The 20,886-nt window shown below is 42.9% G+C and overlaps 2 protein-coding genes across 2 annotated transcripts in view; one reads left to right on the plus strand and one right to left on the minus strand.

The window, feature by feature from the left end:
* CTDP1 (CTD phosphatase subunit 1) overlaps positions 1–7,306 on the minus strand; it is a 109,128-nt gene extending 101,822 nt beyond the window's left edge. The window contains exon 1 of the mRNA XM_082044727.1: positions 6,694–7,306. Within this exon, the coding sequence (XP_081900853.1) occupies positions 6,694–7,016 (323 nt within the window). The 5' untranslated portion in view covers positions 7,017–7,306. The remainder of the gene's footprint in view (positions 1–6,693) is intronic.
* SLC66A2 (solute carrier family 66 member 2) overlaps positions 1–20,886 on the plus strand; it is a 559,480-nt gene that overhangs the window by 270,756 nt on the left and 267,838 nt on the right. The gene's annotated exons all lie outside the window — the stretch shown is intronic.

Raw genomic sequence — 20,886 nt, forward strand, 5'->3', positions numbered from 1 at the left:
TATGAACAAGCCTGTCATAAGTTATGCAGCAGTGTGCAAACCAAAGAGCAGCAGCTCCACATTCGGCAACAGCCACGTGACATTGCCGGGGGTGTCAAACTCATTTTTACTAGGGGCCACTGCAGGCCTGCGGTTGCCTTCAAAGGTCCTAAAATTACATTCAGCCCTTTGAAGGCAACTGCAGGGCTGCTGTGGCCCCCGGTGAAAATGAGTTTGGCACCCCTATGTATGGCTGTCAAGACACCAAACAGCATCACCTGAACCCAGAACCCCAACACACACTCCAAAAACAGAACACAACAGTTCAGAAGGCTGCTTGGCATATAAAGGGGAAGTACTACAAATAGCTGTAAAGTTACTTGGAAAGTTAATTAAATTTGCTTCTTGTCTATACGTGCCTTGCTTGGCTAGAACTGCTCACCTCTCCCCTGTACATGGGGATTCACACAGTTCGCTCCACTAAACTTGCACTGAGACCTTTTCTGTTACATGCCAGCTGAATGCTACAATTTTGTAGCATAAAAATCATATCTAAAAAAAGTACTACAATGTAAACAAATGGGCATTAGTCAGTTCTACTCTAAATGTCTACATCACCACTGTATTCTACAGTTTTTTCTCAAAACATCTGTAGAAAGGCAAAAAAATATATATACAGATATTACAATTATTAGTGAAACAGCAGCCTGGAAATACCCCACCCTTTCCTTAAAAAAGGACATACTACAAAAAAATGGATGTGTTTGTAAGAAATAATCTACCTGGTATACTGCCATCTTTTACATAGTAACGCACAAAGGAAAAGAGTTTTTCTGGATCTAGCTGGTTCTGATTAGTGATATCTTGTACAAATCATCCAGCATTAGCCTGGTTATCCTAAATCTAAATCATTACAGTCCCATCAGATGATTAAACAAAAACTCCCTTCCCATTGCACTGGAAATAGCACAAAACCTTTGCTCTTTGTTTTGAAAATAGGTTTTTATATTGTCTTTTCTTCTTGCTTTTCAGTAGGATTGGTGTTTCAGAAAACATCAGAAAAGTATACTCTCAAAAATGGCATATGCCTTTCACTCTGGCTAATTAACTTCCATCAACAGGCTAGTCTGAGGCAAACAGAATTAGCTTCTGCTGACTGGAAATGTTTCATCCATTCGGACAAGCAGCACTTCATTAGGAGTAGGGATACAGATTTTGAAGGAAAACATACAGTTGTTGAGCACTGTTGTAACATCCTACAAAATACGGTGAGAAATTCTCACCCAAGTTTCATAATACACATGATGTATGGCAGCACTTTCTTGTCCACATAAAAAAGGGGGAACCTTTCCATCTTCCAAAGTCTTTTGAAGACCAATAAGTCTCTCCTGTTGGTGAGAGTATCTATCTCTTCCCTATAGGCCAAGGGTAAGATTCCCAATTCCATAGGTCTAGGTTCAGCAAAACAAAATCTACACAAAAGGTATAATCAAGTTCCTTGAACTGTAACCTGTAATGCAATATTACTTGCTTTACAGGAGAAATTTTATACTCCCCTATATACTCTAAAAGGCAACTGGTACAAATTCAACTATACACATGTGCTAGAAGACCTTAGATGAACCTTTAATTAACATTTTTAATCACAAACCCCAAATATTCATAGGAATATTTCGTAAGGGACAACTTGCAATGAATTCTCTATCATTCTCAAGAAGATATCTCAAAATGAAAAGCTGGAAGCTCTCTACTGAACCTTCAGGCTAGAAAGCCCCAAGTGGAAATATTTTTACATCCTTTTGGTAACGTTTAAGACTTCACAATACCATCACCTCATAATAATTTTTATTTAGTGAGTTCAAATGTTGGGTTATCAAGTCACCTAAGGGGAGTTTTCCACTAAGTAATATTGTCTTTGAAAATCCAAACAGCTGGGATCCCTGCTAGGGTCAGCCTTTAACACCAAACATGCAGTCATCAAACTGGAAAGAGCCAGGCAGGCATGCAAACTGTACCACTAAGGTTTCTCAAAGCAAAAAACCTCTTGGGTCAAGACAAACTTTTAAGACAATTCAAAGCAAAAGTCTTTCTTTCTTACTCAAACTTTTCCAATCCCTTTCAGTTTGAAGGGCTACATATTGCACAGCATAACAAGTCACTCATTCTAGTCCCCCAGTCAGAATTTTTGTCCATACATTTTTCTCTTCAGAAGACTATTTGTTTTACAATTAAGGAAAACCATAAGGCAGCATCAGAGAAGAAATAACATGCACATTTGCCTTTGAAAGAGACTGTGGTTTTCTAAACAACTCTAGTATTGAAGTAATGCTCAAAAATACGGTAAAGATAAGAAATAAAATAAAATCCACTACAATTTGGGTGAAAGGTAAATCAGTTTACAGCACAGACATCTACACACACTTTTTAAAGAAAGCTATAACCACCCTGTAGTTCTACAACATGATGCACAAAACAGTCCCATGAGCTACCTCACTGTCTGCTGGCCCATGGGATTCTGCATCCACTCACACAGTGGCAGTCTTTGAGCCCCAGTATGACAAGCAACTTGTAGTAAGAACTCAGAGTAGAAATTCCCATGGTTTGGGAGAAACCTTGTAAGGATAAAAGTAATGTGTTACTAAAGACCATCATACAAAATGCCATATGGGACATACACAATCCCAATAATGTTATTTCCTGGTGTCAACATGTCATTTTTATCCCCCTAATGACACCACTGGCATTTACACAACCATTTGATCTAAATACAGGCTACTGCTGAAAAGAGAAATCAGCCTCCCTTTCCTGCTACACTACACTCCTGTTGCAGCAACTGAGCAAAACAAGGGAGTTAATCAGTATGGACCATTTTGCAGGATGTTGGCAAGGATGGAAAGCAAAAAAAAGAGACCAAGCCATCTTTAGCTACATGATTTCCAACACCCACCTCAATGCGAGCTGGAGGCACACAAAAGTGTGAGCACCCTTTCCAGCCAACTCTTGTATCAGCCTGAAGCAACCACGAAACCACAGTCTAAGGAAGCCACACCATGAAGAGCTGCAGACAGAATGCTGGTACCACCACATTACTGGTAACTTCTGAGTCTGATGCCCGTTTCCAACCTAACCTGACTGAGTAGCTTGATTCTCTTAGATAAGGAAGTTCCTACAAGTTTTGTGAAAACAGATGCTATTAAAAAAAAAAAAAAAAAAAAAAAAAAGAATCCAAGGGTTAAAAGGAAGTAGGCGAGAGATGTAGTACACTGGGACTGTTAAGTGTTATTTAACAATGCTTAGTGTTTGGCAATTAGGTTTTTCTGTAGACTCCAATGAGCTCATTAAATATTTGACAGGCTATTATGGAAACACTTGTGTCTAACTGAAACAGCAAATTGTTTTTCCTGTAGTTTATTACAAGTGCCATCACTTCAAAATAAAATGTAATTCATCAGAATTTTATTTGCCTTGAAGACTGTAAGATGGAAGTTATTGGGGTCCAGGGCTAAGGGTCTTTCATCTTGAGTAGTAAACTAAGCCCTGAGGCTTTGTGATACTAGGTAACCAAAGGAAGATACATTTTCAAAATACATAATCAAGTTTTTGATACAAAAGAATGCTAAAAATCTACAGTATTAGAGAATAAAATCCCACCTTTTTTCCCATTTTCTCCAAAATGAGAAAATAAAAGTTTTGCTTCACTAGAATCCAGATAGGTTCAAAAATATTTTTATTACAACACTCACATACTTTATGTTCTGCAGAACACAAGTTTTAGCTATTAAAGCTATGTAGAAAGACACAAAGATATCCAGTTTAAATGTACAGGTAGTAAATATTTTGTAAGACTCTACTAATATGAACCAAACAATAGACTTTCAGTTGTCTATCCCATCAGTAGGGCTTGAAAAGGGATAATCATTTCATGTTAGAAACTCTTATGTAAATAGTCACATAAAACAAAATACGGACCCAACCCAGAATCCTGACATACCTGTATCAGTTTCAGAACTATTAACCTTGATGGATAACTAGCATTAATATTACACAGAGCAGTGCAGAAGTTTTGACATTTGTTGTTCCTGCCACCCATAGAAATTATGCTTCATTAACATCAAAGATCTTTCATTAACTGCTTGCTGTCATCTCTGCTATTTACAGTCCTAACAGGTCAAATATCTTCCTTTCTCAAGTTGTAGTTTGACATTTGGTGCTAAGCCTACCTCTGCTACTATAAGCAAAATCTACTTCCTGCCTGCCTTGGGCTGTCATGTCCCCATACCATCCTATTCCCTGCAGACAGCTTACACCACTGTCAACGCCAAAAAAAGTAGGTAATCAAACAACAAAAAAATTCAGTTGCTACACATGTGGAAAATTACTTTCACATACCAAAAGATTTCATCTCATGCCAAAGGTTAGAAACGTATCTTGTGCTAAAAAATGTCATTATTTTCAGAAATAGTGATGAACAAATTGACAAGGATAATTCGACTTAGGTTCTTCATGTTCTAATGAAAAGAAAAAATATTTGGAATAGAAACGGTATTTCTATAGTGTTTAAATGCCTGAGATTTATTTGCACATATCTTTGGATAATAGATAATTAAGGGCTGAACTGATCAAATCCACTTTTTTGAAGGCAGCAAATGGCACCTACCACCCTGGATAGTTTGGATTTTAAAAGGTGTATCTTCTGGAGATGCTGAATAAATTTCAACTATGTTGCCTACTATAGTCACACCTGTATTCTAATGCTGCACACCCTTAACATATATTGAAGGTAGGTAGTACAATGTTATTATTACCATTACCACAGAACAGGAAGACACAGACTGGAGATTAAATGCTCACCAAAAAACCTGCTTTTCTTTAGTCACTTAGAAGTTATCTCCAACTCTTGACCAGCTCTACTATGCTTACTTCACACTTCTTCTACCTATTCTCTTTCACATTCACCCAGTAAATATCATTATAGCACATAACAGAGAAAGCACACTGAGAAGTCAGAATTCCAGAAGTATAACGTCTAGCAACGGTCAATATTAAGAACTTTTAGAGGTATAAGATACAAGTGTTTTAGAAGCCAAGAACAACAGTAATAAAGAACACTATTTATCTTCTAATTGTCTCAAAGCAAAGACTTGCTAATTATAATCAAGTGAATCAAGACTAAACAACTCCAATAAAAGCCCTGTATAAGAATTAGTGCATTCAAGTTCTAAAGTTTACATTGAGTAAAGCTAAACCTAAAATGCTGCTACATCAGATCCAGTGTATTTTAAATTGTTTACATTTACAAACTAAAACCTTTTTTGTTTTGTTTTCCCCTCAAGTGCTTTGCTAACATAATGAAAAAATAAGAAGATAACTTTATCTCCCCTTCCACTCAGCACTATCAAGATTAATTTCATCATGCATATGGCGTTTTAAAATTTTAGTCTGTACTTTTAAGATGCTTTTAATCTGACGTAGCATTTAGGGTATCTTCATTCTAAATCAGATATTAAAGGATTGTCCATGTTGCACCAGATGCACTAGCAGAGAGCTGATGTGGCACAAAAGGAAACCCACTGTCTTATCTCAGAAAGAATAATACTCTCTGTACCAAGAAAAACAAAACTTCTACCTCTTCTGTAGCATTTTACATTACCAACAGATAAAAAGAGAATAATTTTTTTTCCCTGAACCTTTGAGAACACACTCACACACAGATGTTTTGCATATACTAGTGATTTTCAATGAAGAAAGTTAAGGTCTGGCTGCACCCACCCAAATCAAGATAACTGCAATAAAAGAAAATAACTTGCTTTCATAAAACAGAGGAAGTTGTGTTTCAATAGTTTCCCGTTGAGAAAAAAACTGCTTGAAGTACAGGGTAGCAAACTGTTAGCTGAATTTAACCTAGAAATATGAGATACCCTACCTATTTATTTAAGAATTTAAAAGTAACCAACACCCAGTCTTTTCAAGGCAAAGCCATTGTTTAACTATAGAAAAATCTTTTTATTTAATCCTTTGCTGTTCTGAAAGTTCAAGTTAAACCATCTCATTCATATTTGTGAAGCCTTATACGCTAACAAATCTGCATTATTAAAAGCATTTAGGCTGCCAAAATTACATGTATAGTACCTAGCAATTTTAAAATGTCTTTCCACAGCGCCGATTCCCATTAAAATTCCTCCTATCAAGCAGGAACTTATACCCTCTCTGACCGAGTTTTGCACCAAGCCAACAGCGAGCTGCCAAACCAAAGAAAAAAAGAAGTATTTCCAAGTGGTTTTGCCAGTAAGAGCCATTTCAGAGGACCCTGCAATACGTGAAGGGATGCTCAGCTCACAGGCTTGACCATCCACACCAAACGCCGTGGAAAGGGAGCTAAGGAGGGGACAGGGCTCCCAGCCCCGGACACCGCCCCGCCGGCGCCTGCAGCCGCTGCGAGCTGCGGAGAGAGCACCGCCGCCTTCCCGCCCCCCGCGCCGGCAGGGATAGAATGGGGAGCGCCGATGGCGCAGGCAGCACAGCTCCGGCGGGGACCCGCTCCCCGCCGCGCCGTGGGGCCGGGCCGGACGCGCCGCAGGGCGGGCAGCGGAGCAAGGCCCAGCCCGGCCCCCTCAGAAGCAGCGCGAAAGCCTCGTCCCGGGGCAGGCTCCCCGGGCTGCTCGCCCGCCTCCGCCGTGCGTCCCCGCCAGCCCCCGCCGCCGTCCACGCACTCACCCAGGCGCAATGACCTGTCCGGGCCGCGCACACAGCTCCCGCACCACGCCGGGCCGCTCCGCTTTCAGCTTGCGCTCCGGGCCGGCCCGCTGCGGCCGGGTGCTGGCGCCGCTCGCGGCGGGCGGCGGGGTGGTGGGGCCGGCGGCGGGGCGGGGGGCGGGCGGCACCGGAGCGCACAGCGCCAGCACCGACCCGATCTGCACCGCCGCCCCCACCGACACCTTCCACTCCAGCAGCCGCAGCGGCCGCGGGCCCGGCGCCCGAATCTCCGTGATCGTCCCCGCCGGGCCTTCCGCGCCGCCCCTCTCTGCCGGCCCCTCCATCGTCCCGGCCGGGGAGATGTCGCTATAGCAACGCCCGCGCCGCCGCCGCTGGCCCAGCAGCGGGCCGGAGCCTGGCGCTGCCGTTCGGGCGGGGGACGGGAGTGGGGGCGCCCCAACAGTCACCAGAGGCGCCAACAGGCAGCGAGGTCACGACCCCTCTGCGCAGGCGCGGGGCACCGGGCGTCCGGCCGGGCTTAAAGGCACAGGCGCACCCAGCGCGCCCTTGAGGGGAGGGGAGGGGAAGGGAAGGCGGTGGCCCCCGCTCGCGCTGACCCGCTCCGGCCCCGGGCGAGCGGCGCGCCCCTCCCCGACTCTAAGCACGTTTCTGGCTTCGCGCGCGCCAGCTGCAGGGTCGCGCGAGAGAGAACTACTGCTCCCTGCAGGCGGCGCGCGAGTCGGCCTGCCAGCCCCGGGCGGCGCGGGGCACGCTGGGAGCTGTGGTTCTCTGCCCCGGGCCGAGGAGCGGGAAGCGCGGCGGCGCCGGCCGCCCAGCGGCTCCTTGGGGACCGGCCGCCGCGGAGCCCGCGGCAGTTTCGTGATGCCTTCCGCTTTCTCCCCGGGTCCCAGGAGGCGGAGGAGGCCGGGAGGAAGCGAGTCGCCGCTCGGCGTAGCCTTCCCCGAGCCGGGGCCACGGCCTCTGGGCGCGTCCCCTGGTGCGTTGGGCGGGCAGGGCGGGGGAGCGGCCCTGGGCTCAGGGGCACACAAGTGGGAGCACGTGCTGCCTGTCCCTGCGCGGGCACGGCCCGGCACGGGCGGCCCCGCTGCTCTCCGCAGGGCCGTGGGGAACCGAGGCCTGAGGTGCCGGTGAGGGTGTGCGCGGCTCCACCGGCAGAGGTCGCGGGCGCGGCGCCCCAGCCGCAGCCAGCGCACGGAGTGCGGCCGTCACCTCAGCCGCATGGCGGGGAAGGAGCCCTCGTGCGAGGCGCCCAGCGGCCTGCAGCATGCCGAGGAGGGTCGGTAGTCCCAAAACCAGGGTTGCTTACCCGGCGTGCATACAAATGGGTCGAATTTAACACACAGAGGCGAGATATTTATTTACAGAGTTGTGTAACTCTGGATGCTGGAATAAAGCCAGCATGTCAGCAAGAAAAGCAAAAGGCATTATATGCAAAATCTTATCACTGCGTTCACACCCTGAAGAACCATTTGGTTATACATTTGCATATCGCATTACATAATCCTTCTAGCGTATAATGAGCTATGTTCAGCTGAACGACACTTTATCTTACAGTCTGGAGATATGTGTTAAAGCAAGACTCAGTTAATAGTGCAGGCTTCAAAATGTCTAAAGCTGCAAGGTCAGTAGTGTCTGTAGTTCGTGATTAGATGTTTTGCAAGTCATTCTCTGTTATATGAGTAGACCGGCCTAAGACAGAAAGGATTTACATATCTTTAGGTTAGCAATTGCAGACAAGATTCTTTTAAGTGATGACAACACTGGGAATGCACAACTACTCCAACATCTCTACCAACTGTGTAGCAAGTACGCACAATTTTCGTTTGTCATGGGCGCTCCAAGAGTTAACATGTCTGGGCACAGAAACTAATAGCAGGAGGCACAAGGGGCTTCACAGCAGGTCCTTTCCAGAGGATGTTTGACTGACTTGTTAGCAGCCAGGACTTTGGCAGGGAGAAGCCTGACAGCACACAGACTATAGGCAATCATATTCTTCTGAGGTTTTTCCTCCTAACCTGTCAGTAGAGATACCATAAAACAAAAACAGTGTGGACTGGTTGGGAATTTGGCCTGCAAGACGTTGCTGTGAACTTCATTACAAGATTGGGTTGTGAGGTAGCCATCATCACCAACAACCAGAGACAGTGAAATTCTTGAATGAAAGTTGCTGTGCATCTTTTATCAGCGCCTTGTATACAGGGATAATGACACATTGTGTGATCATATATGTTTTCTAGATCCCTTTCTCATACAGTGAACTGAAAGGAGCTGCTTTTTGGGAAGCTTCAAGGTTACATAGTAAAGGAGGCTGTTGACTGTGTAGTCCTCCATTCATTTGCTACAGAAGGTAGAAGATATGTTATAAATTAGACTAAGGAACTGTGAGAGGAACAGTTCAGTTGCATGGTAAAGACATTTGGACACTGCTTAAGAGAATGGTATTTGCTTGTTCTTTTTCTGTTCCAAAGTTCTTGTCCAAGTTAAGTGCCTTCAGCCACAGTTTTAAGAAAGTGTACATACTCTGTCCTGGGTGTTGGGGGGGAAATACTACCTTGCCCTTATCAGAGGAATTTACTTCTAAGAAATTTTGTTATTATAGCAATTAACAAAGTTTGATCAGTGGAAAATACGTAGGGGATAAGACCACACACTGAACACAGGATTTGTACTGAATACTGAATGTTAGTAGCTACATGGGCCCCAGTTTTTCTTGGTATTTTCATTTAATATTGTGTGCATGCAGTAAAGCTAAAAGGTGAGTTGTTTCCTTTTTGCAAACTATTCATTCCATTACAAGGTTACACAGTTCTCACTGGGGAAACTGGTAGTATCCCTGTACTATATAGGTTACTCTATTAGCTGTTTCTTAATATGAAATAAAAATAATCAGCACTGAAGACACATGTTCATGTCTTTTGCGAGGTCACTGTGGAGCTCCACCAGGAAGTGCTGACTTGTAGCATTTCTCCTCAATTCTCATCTGACCAGTTTTTTTTAGCTTGCACCCAGGCTTCTTTTTTTTACGAGTTGGATTGATAATGTTCTGCTCAGGGGCAGTAGGCTGCAGCCTGCTTCAAGAGTGTGAAGAAAAAGAGATAGCCTCAAAGAGCAGGAGAATTCATCAAGAATTTCCCTATTGTTAAAACTTTAACAGATTTCCAGGTGTAGCAAAGCCATGTTCCATCACGAGTGGTGGTCATGGTAGTTAAGGAAAGGCTGAAACAATAGCTGAGGTGGGAATGGACCTCTGGAGATCAGTTAGTCCAAACTCTCCAGCTCAAAGCAGGGCAACTAGCAGGTTGCTCAGGACTATATCCAGTTGGGTTTTGAATATCTCCAGGGTTGGAGACTCTACAGCCTCTCTGAGCAGCCTCTGCCAGTGTTCAACCAACCTTACAGTGAAAAAAACTTCTACTTGTGTTTAAGTGGAATTTGCTCTATTTCACTTTGTGCCTGTTGCCTCTTGTCCCTTCACAGGGCACCACTGACAAGAGTCTGGCTCTGTCTTCTTTGTCAACCCTCCCCTATCTCCATCAGATGTTCATACACGTTGGTAAAATCGCTCTGGAGTCTTCTCCAGGCTGAACAGACCCAGCTTTCTCAGCCTCTTCTTGTGTGATAGGTGCTCCAAGCCCTTTAATAATGTTTGTGGCCCTTACTTTTGTATGTCTATGTTTCTTTTGTACTGGACCCAGCACACCCTGTGTGGTATCACTAGTGCAGAGCACAGGAGAAGCAGCACCTCCCTGGAACCTAGTGCTGCGTGGGATGCTGTTGCCTTCTTTGGTGCAAGGATTACATTTGCTGGTTCGTGGTGAACGTGGTGTCCACCAGGGTCTCCAAGGCCTTTGCTGCAGTGCTCCTTTCCAGACACTTGACCTCCAGCCTGTCCTGGTGTGTGAGGTTGTTCCTCCCCAGCTGCAGGACTTCACAATTCCTTTTCTTGCACTTCATGAGGTTCCTCTCTGCCCATTTCTCCAGGCTGTCAAAGTCCCTCTGGATTGCAGCACAACCATTCAGCCTGTCATGCTTTCGTTCCAGCTTTGTATCCCCTGCAAACTTGCTGAACGTGCACTCTGCCCAATCATCAAGGTCATTAATGAAGATGTTAAACAGTGATGGCCCCAGTATTGACCCCTGGGCAAACCACTAGTGAGTGGGTAACTAGTGACAGGAGACTCCTAGCATAATGTGTAGCAGCAGGGACCAGCTTTGTATTCGTGCAATATGTATTTTTGTTTTTTTTCCCCCCTGCCATAGGGAATAACCTCTTTAAGGAGGCCAGAAAAGACTGCACATTTTCTCAGGATTCCCTGAGTGTAAACTTGCCCTGTGTTTGAATGTTAGCTCAGTTAATATTTGTTGATACTGAATGTCCCCTTATTGTATGTGGAGATGATAGTCCTGGCAGCAGAGCAGAACCGTGTCATAAAAATGATGTGGCTTTGTTTGCCCTACAAATAACTCAAACCAATGGTTATTCTGTTTTTGTTTTGCCTGCTAATCTCCTTCACCCAAAGATGTATGTTTAAGGTCATGCAGTTTTCTGAACACCTGACATTTTCTTGAAAGCTGGCCAATCGCACAACTTTTATGTATTTCAACATCATATCTGTCCTACCAGACCTTCTTGGATGGACACAGATAGACAATATTTGATTCCTCAGTAGCAGGTTTGGTGCATGTAAGCATTAAATGACTGAAGTCTGACAGTGCATGGCCACATAGAGCTACAATTGGCAATGTTACAGGTAAGAAATGAAGTATGGAGAGCTTACCTCACCTTACCAACCTTGATATGTTAAGTCTTATGTCTGGGACAAACTAAGGGTGTGCCACAGCTTCTACAGTACTGCTGATCTCAAAAAGCCTCTACAGCCCCTTCTTCTGCAGAAACTATTTTGTGATTTTCTCTGCACCTGTAATTGTACAGATGAAAAGCTCAGCTGGGAGAATAACAACAGAAATCTACATAATTATTATTATTCTTTCTGGTTACTTTGTACTGAGACGAAGCTTTACAAAATAATTACACTGATCAATCCTGCATAGGTGCAAGGGAAAATCCCTGAGATGGTGTGTGCGATGAGAACATTAGGGGAAGAATCTGTAATTCTCTTAAGCAAGTTATAATTCTAAGGAATACACTGTGTTAAAATGCTTGACTTCATGTCTGGTTCTACCAGATGGCTTCCATCAAGAGACAGATGTTTTTCCCAGTCTTCCCCTCGAAAAGGACATCTGACTTTAGCCACACCTTCATATTTGAATGCATGGTAGGAACAAAAGCATATGCTGGAGATATCAGCTTCATATAACTGTTGAGTGAAAGCACTGAGGTGGTAGATACAGCCTTGTGGTGAAGCATTTCTTGAAATTGATAGATTTTAAAAAATACATGCATCAGTACAACTGACTTCCAATGAGATAAAATAAATGATTTGCAGTTAATTTACTTAAGGTTGAAACGTGCTTAGCTAAAACTTCTTTTAAAATAAAATGCATATTACCCCACTTTGGGTGTTCTTATTTTAATGAAAAATAAAAATTCATAATATAATGCCTCTTAAAGGTGACTTGGCTGAGTATTTTTCTATTCAGACTGATGACTCTGGTGCTGTAAACCCGCCACAGTATACTTAATCTACACTAATACCTGTTCCATAGTAATTTTTGGAAGGCTGTAGAGCACGAGGTGGCCAACCTCCCAAAGTCTACAAGCAACTTACAGAGATCTGCAAATGGGCAAGAGCGCACGCTGTACACCTCACCTCTCCCAGGAGAGCTGTGGGGTGGTTTGCAGGCAAGACATGACAACAGCTCACTGCTGATCCACAGACACTGATCCAGCCCCAAAAAGCCTGGGTGTGCAGCTGCAGTGTGGGGTGGCTGGGCAAAGCCGTTCCCAGCTTTCCCCCATGGAATGGACCAGCCATCCTGGTGCTAGACAGTCCCCTTGCCAATTACATGATGTAATGTTATTGTGGGAGCTGCATCTGAACTCCTCAGAAGTGATGCAAAAGTTGTTCAGGAGTCACAGATTGGCCAGTCCTTGTGGCAGGGAGTTTATAGCTATTTATACATAACTCTTAAGTGCAAGAAGTCTGAAAGGCAGTATCACATTTCAACATTAAAACAAAGTATGGAGACATTCAAAACCTCTCACAGCTCTTCTGTGCCCAGACACCTCATTGGATCCACTGTGATAACCAGTGGCAGATTTCACTCGGGGAAGTGAAATAACCTCATCCTAGTTTTGAGCGTTTTCAGTAGGAAGGCAAGATTTACCCTCCTCAAAAGCCGGCAGGATTTACCATCAGAAACTAGAGCAACTTGTGCTGTACATGAGCTCCCCATGTGAAAGGGGTTTGGGTATTTTCTATTGTGTCAAACCTTTCCTGTTTGTAGCCTCTTGACTTCTCAGCCAAGGACCTCCTGCCAGGGTTTCTGCTGGCTTTTACAGAAGTAACTCAAGGAGTGATTTAACACACAGAATACAATAAAATGCATATCTGGGGCTCGATCCCACTCACACTGAACTATCACAGTGTTGGCAATTGCCTTCAAAAGAAGACTATGAAAATTCTTCACAGTAATCAATTAGCAGGTAGTTTAAATTGCACTGTCACCAATTTTTACATCACCTTTCTCCTTGTGTTTGAAAATGCAATCTTCATACTCTGTTAGGAGATTTTTTTTTTTCCTTTCGCCCAGAAAATATCTTTGGAAAAGCTCTGTGCTCCTCAGTGGAAATATAGCAGAGACTAGTTTAGCTTCTCAATTTATGTTTTTCTTGGGCGACCTGAAAAAAAAAAAGGAAAGAAATTTGTGAAAGTTAGTCACATTTTCCCCATAGCTCCTTCTCCACAAGTGAGATTAGTTATGCGCTGATGGGTGTGCACAGGTGTCTTTTCAGCAGTGCAAATACTTTTGCATGGACATTTTTCTGTACAGCAGTCTACAAACTGGCTCATGCCAGATCATCTACACAAGAGATTACCACATGCACCTTCATGAGTGTGGCTGGCCACCCATACATACCCCAGCACAGACACATCCTTTTGGTCTTGCCCTTGAAAACCCTACAGGTAGTTGTCCTTACTCATAAAGTAAACCATTATTTACTTTGTTGGGGCAACTCCTGCAGTGCCGTCACAGTCCCGCTTTGCATCTTGAAGCTTGCATAGTTTTAAAATGCACGACTCAGAAGCATCAGTCAACACTTCTCCCTTTCCTTGGCAGAGATGCGTACAACTTCACATCCCTTCCCTCCTCTGCAGAGGAGAACATGTCTAAATGTTTTCATTTCAGAAGAGAAGCTGATGAGGGAGATTCCTGTGCCATCACAACAGAAGTTCATTCAAGCTCCAGACCTGGCCATCAACCATTAAGATAAATGTTGTTGCAAAGTACTCAAACAGGAAACAAATACTATTTAGAGGAATGGGGGAAAACCCAACTCAACTTGGAAATGAAAAGTGTGTCATTTCATCTGCACAGGTAAAATGTAATCTTACGATTCAAAGTTCAGAAGAGTACTTAAGGTAATACTTTCCTGCTTATGGTGGATCAGGAAAAGTTCAGAAGACCAGGCAGGAATGTAGCGGGGGAAGGAAGAGGCTGTCAGCAGTGATTTTTAATCAAAGAGAAAAATCATAGCACTGCAAAGAAGATAAGCTGAAACAAAAGCAATCAAGAATGGAGCTGCTTATCGAAGTGACCAAAAAAAAATATTTGGTCTGGTGCCTTGCTGAGGAAAGATGTACGTGGAGACAGAAGTCATTAGCAGGTGAGAGCAGGGTGAGGCAAACCTCATTTTTTTTCAGAGCAGTGATGAAAACAAGTACATCTGAAGCAGAAGGGGGAAGATGGTACAACCACATAAATGATCAAAGAAGACATACTGTATAATGTGTTAGCATAAGAGACAAGCGTGGTAGCTTCCTAAGCTGATCGTACAAACCATAAATTAGGGGAGTGGCATTAGTCATGAGCGTCTGAACTGGTGAAAGTGGAGTTCCATGTGCATTACTAAGAAACCTATAATCACAGAGTGAGACACACAGAAACAATGTGAGTGTCTGCACAAACCGAGAGCTAAATAATTTTCATCCTTTACATGAAAATTTACTGTATGGATGGTGCTGAGCTTTTTCTTTCCCATTATTTCAGGATTAATTTGCAGGACAGATATTTTTGTATTCTGTCTCATGAAGGCAAAATTTGGACTCACCCTCATCCTGCTGATGGGCAGTTTTAAAGCAAAGGAGAGAAGGTCTTAATGATGATCCATGAAGGAGCTTCAATCAGAATCCTTGCTGTTCCAGGTGCCAGTTTCTTACACCTTTTGATGCATTACACAAGTGGAAAGGACAGCTCTCAATTAGCACAGTCATAGCATATGGAGTAATTTACAAGAATAGTCCCCTGAAGGATACACAGTAAGAACTAAGAAGCCACAGTATGCTGGGGTACTCTGTCACTGGGTTTTGGCCAAGTGTATGCATCTCAGTTTGACAAAAATGCTTCTGTCTTGAAATGTAGGTGGATAGGGTATATGTCTGGGGGGGGGGTATTGTTCAGTATATTAAACCCACATTTTTATAGTAGGAAAACTAGTCTACTAGTCTAGTAGAAAAACAAGTTGCAGGTGTGAGAGCACAAGTCAGAACCATCCTTGCACAGAATTTAATTACAACTGAGACTCCGGTGAACATTTTGCTTTTCAACTCCGTATTTTTCACGTTATTTGCATGACATCTCCCTTTCCCTCTTTCCCTTGTTGGCTGACTTTGTGCCCTTTTGACTTATCCCTTTTTTCTTTTTAAGCCTAGTGGTGATTCACTGGAAAAAAAATCCATTTAGCCAGTAAGCAGGAATTTATGACCTATTTACAAGTGAACTTCACTATACTTTTCATACGCCAAAGTAATCCCCCAAAGTAGTCCCCAGACTGCTTTTTAGAAATCGTATCAAGTTCGCAGTGATTCCTGAGAATGAGCCCGTCTGCACTTACCTCAGCTGGCCTGCCATGTTGTAGCTGCTATTCACTTTTTGCTCACCCAGAATATTTTATCTTTCTTTTAAGAACCTATATCCTTGGGGATGGACTGGTCACCTTCTGAAAGGTCTCTACAAGATACCACATGGCAAAAGGAATAGTGCAAAATCATGGCATTTGGGGTTCTACTCTCTGCTTCTGGGAGTAACACTCGGCATAACTCTTAGTCCTTGAGCTGTTCCTATTTCTGTTGTGAAGCCTCCACATTTCAGCGAGGATAACCCCCCATCTATGAGCCAGACAACCTAATGTTTTCCTAACATTTACCACAGGATGGCAGTGCAAGATTTTACTTTGCAACCTGTGTTTCTATTGTATGCCTACGTGCCTTGTGCGTGTGACAGCACAGTTAGACAGAAGATTAAAACCAGTAGTGCTTTTTTCCATTTTGAAAACAAAGATATACTAGTTTCCTTTCAAATAGAGCTGGATTATGAAAACACAGAACCAATGAGGAAACAATGCTGCTGCTGCTCTATGTGAAGAGTTGCCATAAATGCTACATTTCAGAAACACACCTCAGCTTTGTTTCTATGCTGACTATGCGTTTAATTAATATACACCTTCTCCCCACACCTCCCCAGTATACAACTTATATTGCAAAGATCGTTTAGATGATGTATTCTAAGCAGATTTTGAATTCAGGGAGCTAGTGTCCTAAAATTGCCTCTTTGGCCTGTGTGCTAAGGCACATTCCCTGCTGGTGTGGTCCCAAAGCATGTTCTGCTGAAAAAGCTGCAAGCAGCTGCCAGAAGCTTAGTTCAGCCTTCCTCCTCTTTCTCCAGCTTTATACTTCCATTTTCTTTTTGGTGAGGCAAATCAGCAAATTTGTTTTGTCTGAAAATGTACCTGACAAAACCAGATAGTTTTTAATTGGATTACTTCCCTCGTCTGGCTTGCAGCTTGGGTACCAGCACCAGCAAGAGGAGGCAGCAAGGAGCCACACTTCGTGCCCCGGCTGTTTGATGTGATGGCAAAGCTGGAGAAACCTTTCAGGCCTGGGCTCCACTGGTTGTTGATTCAACTGACTTGCCACCGCAAGTGCTATTTTCTGGTATGGCATTCACAGCAAAATGTTGATGGCGTAGCTTGCCCCGTGACATTTCTCTCAGGATGCAATACAGTAAAGTGTCATCAGGGCTCTATTAATACCAAAGGCAACACAGGATTTAAACAATGCGTCCTGCTTTGAACTGCTACTGAAACACACCCATACACCTGACTTCATACTGATGCATGTGTATGTGCTAGTGAATTGCACTGACTGCATAGCTAAATCTCTATGAAAAGACTATGCAGGTGAGCTCCAGGAGACTGAATGCTGTATCAACAACTGGCATAATTTCACAGGTACTATGATTATATGAGAACCTTATTTGTCACTAAAAAACTTCACAGTTCAATGGAAGAGTTGAAAGTATGAACTCTCTGGCTCAAAAACATGAAGACATATTTGGTTTGTAAATCCATCATCTCTAGGATAGTGCTTTGAATGCTGGGGACCTGCTTTATGATATTTAATCCTTGGGACTGGCAGCCCTGTGGTTTCTTCACTTCATCATCCCAGTTACTGGGCAAGGAGAGGTTTTAGGTCTCATTTTTAATGCAGAGAAGTGACAGCTGGGCACTCTCAGCTCTGAACTCTGCTGCTTCTGTTATCATCAAGCATAAGCTCCAAGACATACAATTTGGTGTGGGCAATGTTCACCTATTTGCTCAAGCTGCTGCCAGAGACAGATAGTTCGATAAACAAAAGCTAAAGGGTTGTTCAAGTGGCAGCTTCCTGTCAGTGTTGCTACTTTTTTAAAGCTTATGTGCATGTGTCTAGTAGTCCCAGTAGTCCACTGACAGATAAACAAAACATACAGTTCAGCAGTGCTGCTCGAGATGTAATAAAGGCTCCACATAAATGCAGCAGAGCAGCACTTCTATTTTCTTCCCTTCCCAATAAAGGACAGGTTTATGTTTCAGAAGGTTTCTGAGATGACTGATATGATCTTGCTGCCTCCACAACCAGCCTGTGGGGAGTGGGAGTCTACAGTGGAAGACTTATTGGAGGAAAAGTACGTTTTCCATAGCTAGTAACACCCGGCAGTCTCAGCTTTATCTGAGAGAAGTACTACTCTTACATTGAGTGTCGGTCTTAGATTTCAGCCCCTATCAGTAACATTTCTGAAATCTGGTATTTTTCTTTGTAGGGTAACTTCAGTTAAATCTCCTTTGTGTGTAAAAAGAAGAATCTTTATGTAGTATGTGATGTGGCTGAGGTGTGGCTATGTTGTCTAAATAGAACTAAAGAGAAACATGTACCTGTTCACCATAAACTATAGAAAAGCTTTCCCCTTCTTTTTCAGATGAAATATAATTAAGGTTTTCTTCTTTCATATATGGAAAACAGTAACGCATAGTCATAAAGAATCCGTTTGTGTGCAACTGCAGTAACCCTTCAAACCAGACCTTTTGTGGTGCAGCTGATAATGTCATATGTTTCAAGATGCTGTATCCTAAAAAAAAGACACTGCAAGTTCACAGCTACTCAGACCCTGAGCACATCACACAGCCTGTAAGGAATTAAGCTTCACAAAACCCCTGTGGCACAGGGAAGTATTTTGATTCCGGATGGTGATGATATATATTTCCATAGCAGTCTCTTCCCCACGCACTATCTGACATTACAGAACGTATGGCAATGCAAAGCCACAAAGAAACTAAATTAAGAGAGTAGTGGGCGTATGACTTGCATGCAATGTTTCCCTTTCACTGCAAATTTCTCATTTACTGTTATTTTTGCATAGGCCTGTGTGACTGAATTCCCATAAAGTGGTCTCCCACACCTCAGGCAGTTATTAGAGCAAGAAGCAGTCGCTGGGCTGACCTGTGCCTGGAAATTAGAGAAAGACAGACACAGACCAGGCATCTGAGCAAGAGACTGCAGCGCGGGAAGGGATATATGAACCACTCTGGCACAATTCAGTTGTTAGGCAAATGATTAAAGCTAAAAAGGAGGAAAAATGAACTGCTTCCCCGGCTGTATATAGAAGCTGGACATTTGTGGAGAGTGAGCGAGTGGAGTGATTATCAACAATAAAGGAGTAATAAAAAGATAAGATCTTTGCATTCCAATTAAAAGAAAAATCATTGCAACAGGATCAGATGTTTTCCCTGGCAAAGAAAGTGGCAAAGAATTTCTCTCCAGGCAGGAGACAAATACCTACCTCTTCCCTTTTATCAAGTATTAACCCATAGGCCTCTGATAGTAAAAAACAGAGAACCACCATAGGAATTTCTATTGCAGATGGAAAAACGCTTTTATTTTTTCCCCTTGTTCAAATTTGAAGAAAGATTGGACCAATGAATCAATGGGGTGGAGGCGAACCAACCTATTAGGAGATTAACATCAGAGGAAACTTTAGAGCAAGATGTCTTTTTTGATGGAACTATGTGAGAAATTAAAGAAACAAATATCAGCTTTGCTTCCCCTTCCTGCCACCCCCACATTAGCCACATCTTTGCAAAACATACCATGCAGCATGTACTGATAGAATGGCAAGGCTTACTTCTGCGATAAAGATTTTTCTTGCTGAGACTTTCAAAGCTCTAAACAATGAAAAACAAATATCAGATGAAATGATCCAATGACAAGTTTGCAATAGTCAATGTTGAGGTGACATACGTACAAATGCTTGAGTCAATGGAACAAAAGTATGTTTGCCTTTTCTGTATTGTTTTTTCAAAATTGTTCCATAGTAACTGGAGTAATACCTAAGGGTTAAGCGCATGATTTACTGAAGACCTTCAGAGGCCACATTCTGGGTTGTCTTCCCTCTGTCAGTGCCAGACAGGTAGAAAGATAATCAGAGAAGAAGTCAGTTTCACTGCCTAACCTTAAGGATCCATCATGGAGATTGCTGCTTTTTACAAAGTCAAGAAATGTAATTGATTCAACTCTTCAGCGAGCCAACTAACTACTTTAAAAAAAATTCAGAAATTATTTGAAAAATTAAGTGCTTCATACTTTGCTATCAAGTATAGTTTTTAAATCTGATTGTTGCTTGAAAATTTTCAAATCTATTTTCAGTGGAAGACTGAGGTTTTTATTTTCTGCATGTTCAATGTAGACCTGAGAAGAGTATCTGCTTGCCGTGGAAAATGTTGACTGTAACTGAAAAAGAGAATGCCTGAAATTATAAGGAAATATGCCTGAAAATATGAGGAAATGCAACATTTCGTCCAGCATATTAAAGCCAAAATATTTTCATTTGAATGTGGCACAGTGGTACCTCTTAGAAAATGTAATGCGGGGACTTGGTTTTCCTGTTCTCTTCCCTGAACAAGTTTCCCATCCTGGCCTCAGCTCCCACCATGCCAGGGGAGCCGTGCTCGTGCCAGGGACAGCTGTGCTGTGCCACAGGAGGTGAGAGCTCACGGGGACACTTGCTCAGACAGGTGGGATTTCTGGTCTATAAAGAGATACTGCAGCTCCATTTATAGATCACAGTTTTGAAGTTACCACTCCTCTGCTGAAATGTGTCAGTTTTCCAGCTGGAAATCCCTTCTCCAATTTTTCTGACCAGAACTTATGTTTTTCAGTCTCCTAATTCCAAAACCTTTTCTCCAGCACTACTTCTCCTTTGACAATCCACTAATAGCTTCATTCCCTTCCCTATCATTGGCTCATCTTTCTTCTTATGTGCAAGCATAGATCAGCTGAAACATGTATATCTCTTGTCTCCTTCCAATAACAATCTGATTCTTTACATTAACCTTACATTTCAAACATACTGAGGAGAAAGGTAAGAGGTTTGTATACCTGGCATTTGTTTCAGTACTGGGATCTAAACAGAAAGTCATTACGTCTCCCACTTTTACGTTTTACACAAATTATACAAAATGTTTTAACAGTATTTGGCAGAACACAATTAGTCAGTGAACAGACCTTCCTGATAAATATTCCCAGGTTCAAATCTGTAAGCAGTAGTCTGCACCTATTGCATACGTTAAGTACAATGTCTTGGAAGTACTTCAGCAAATTTCTAATTCTTAGTGGATGTTTACTCCGTAACCACTGGGAAAAAATACACACACACACTCATATATAAGCATATATATAAACCCAGCTGTTGTTCCAGACA

This window comes from Streptopelia decaocto, assembly GCF_964273445.1.
Source record: "Streptopelia decaocto genome assembly, chromosome: 2".
NCBI classification, from domain to species: Eukaryota; Metazoa; Chordata; class Aves; order Columbiformes; family Columbidae; genus Streptopelia; species Streptopelia decaocto.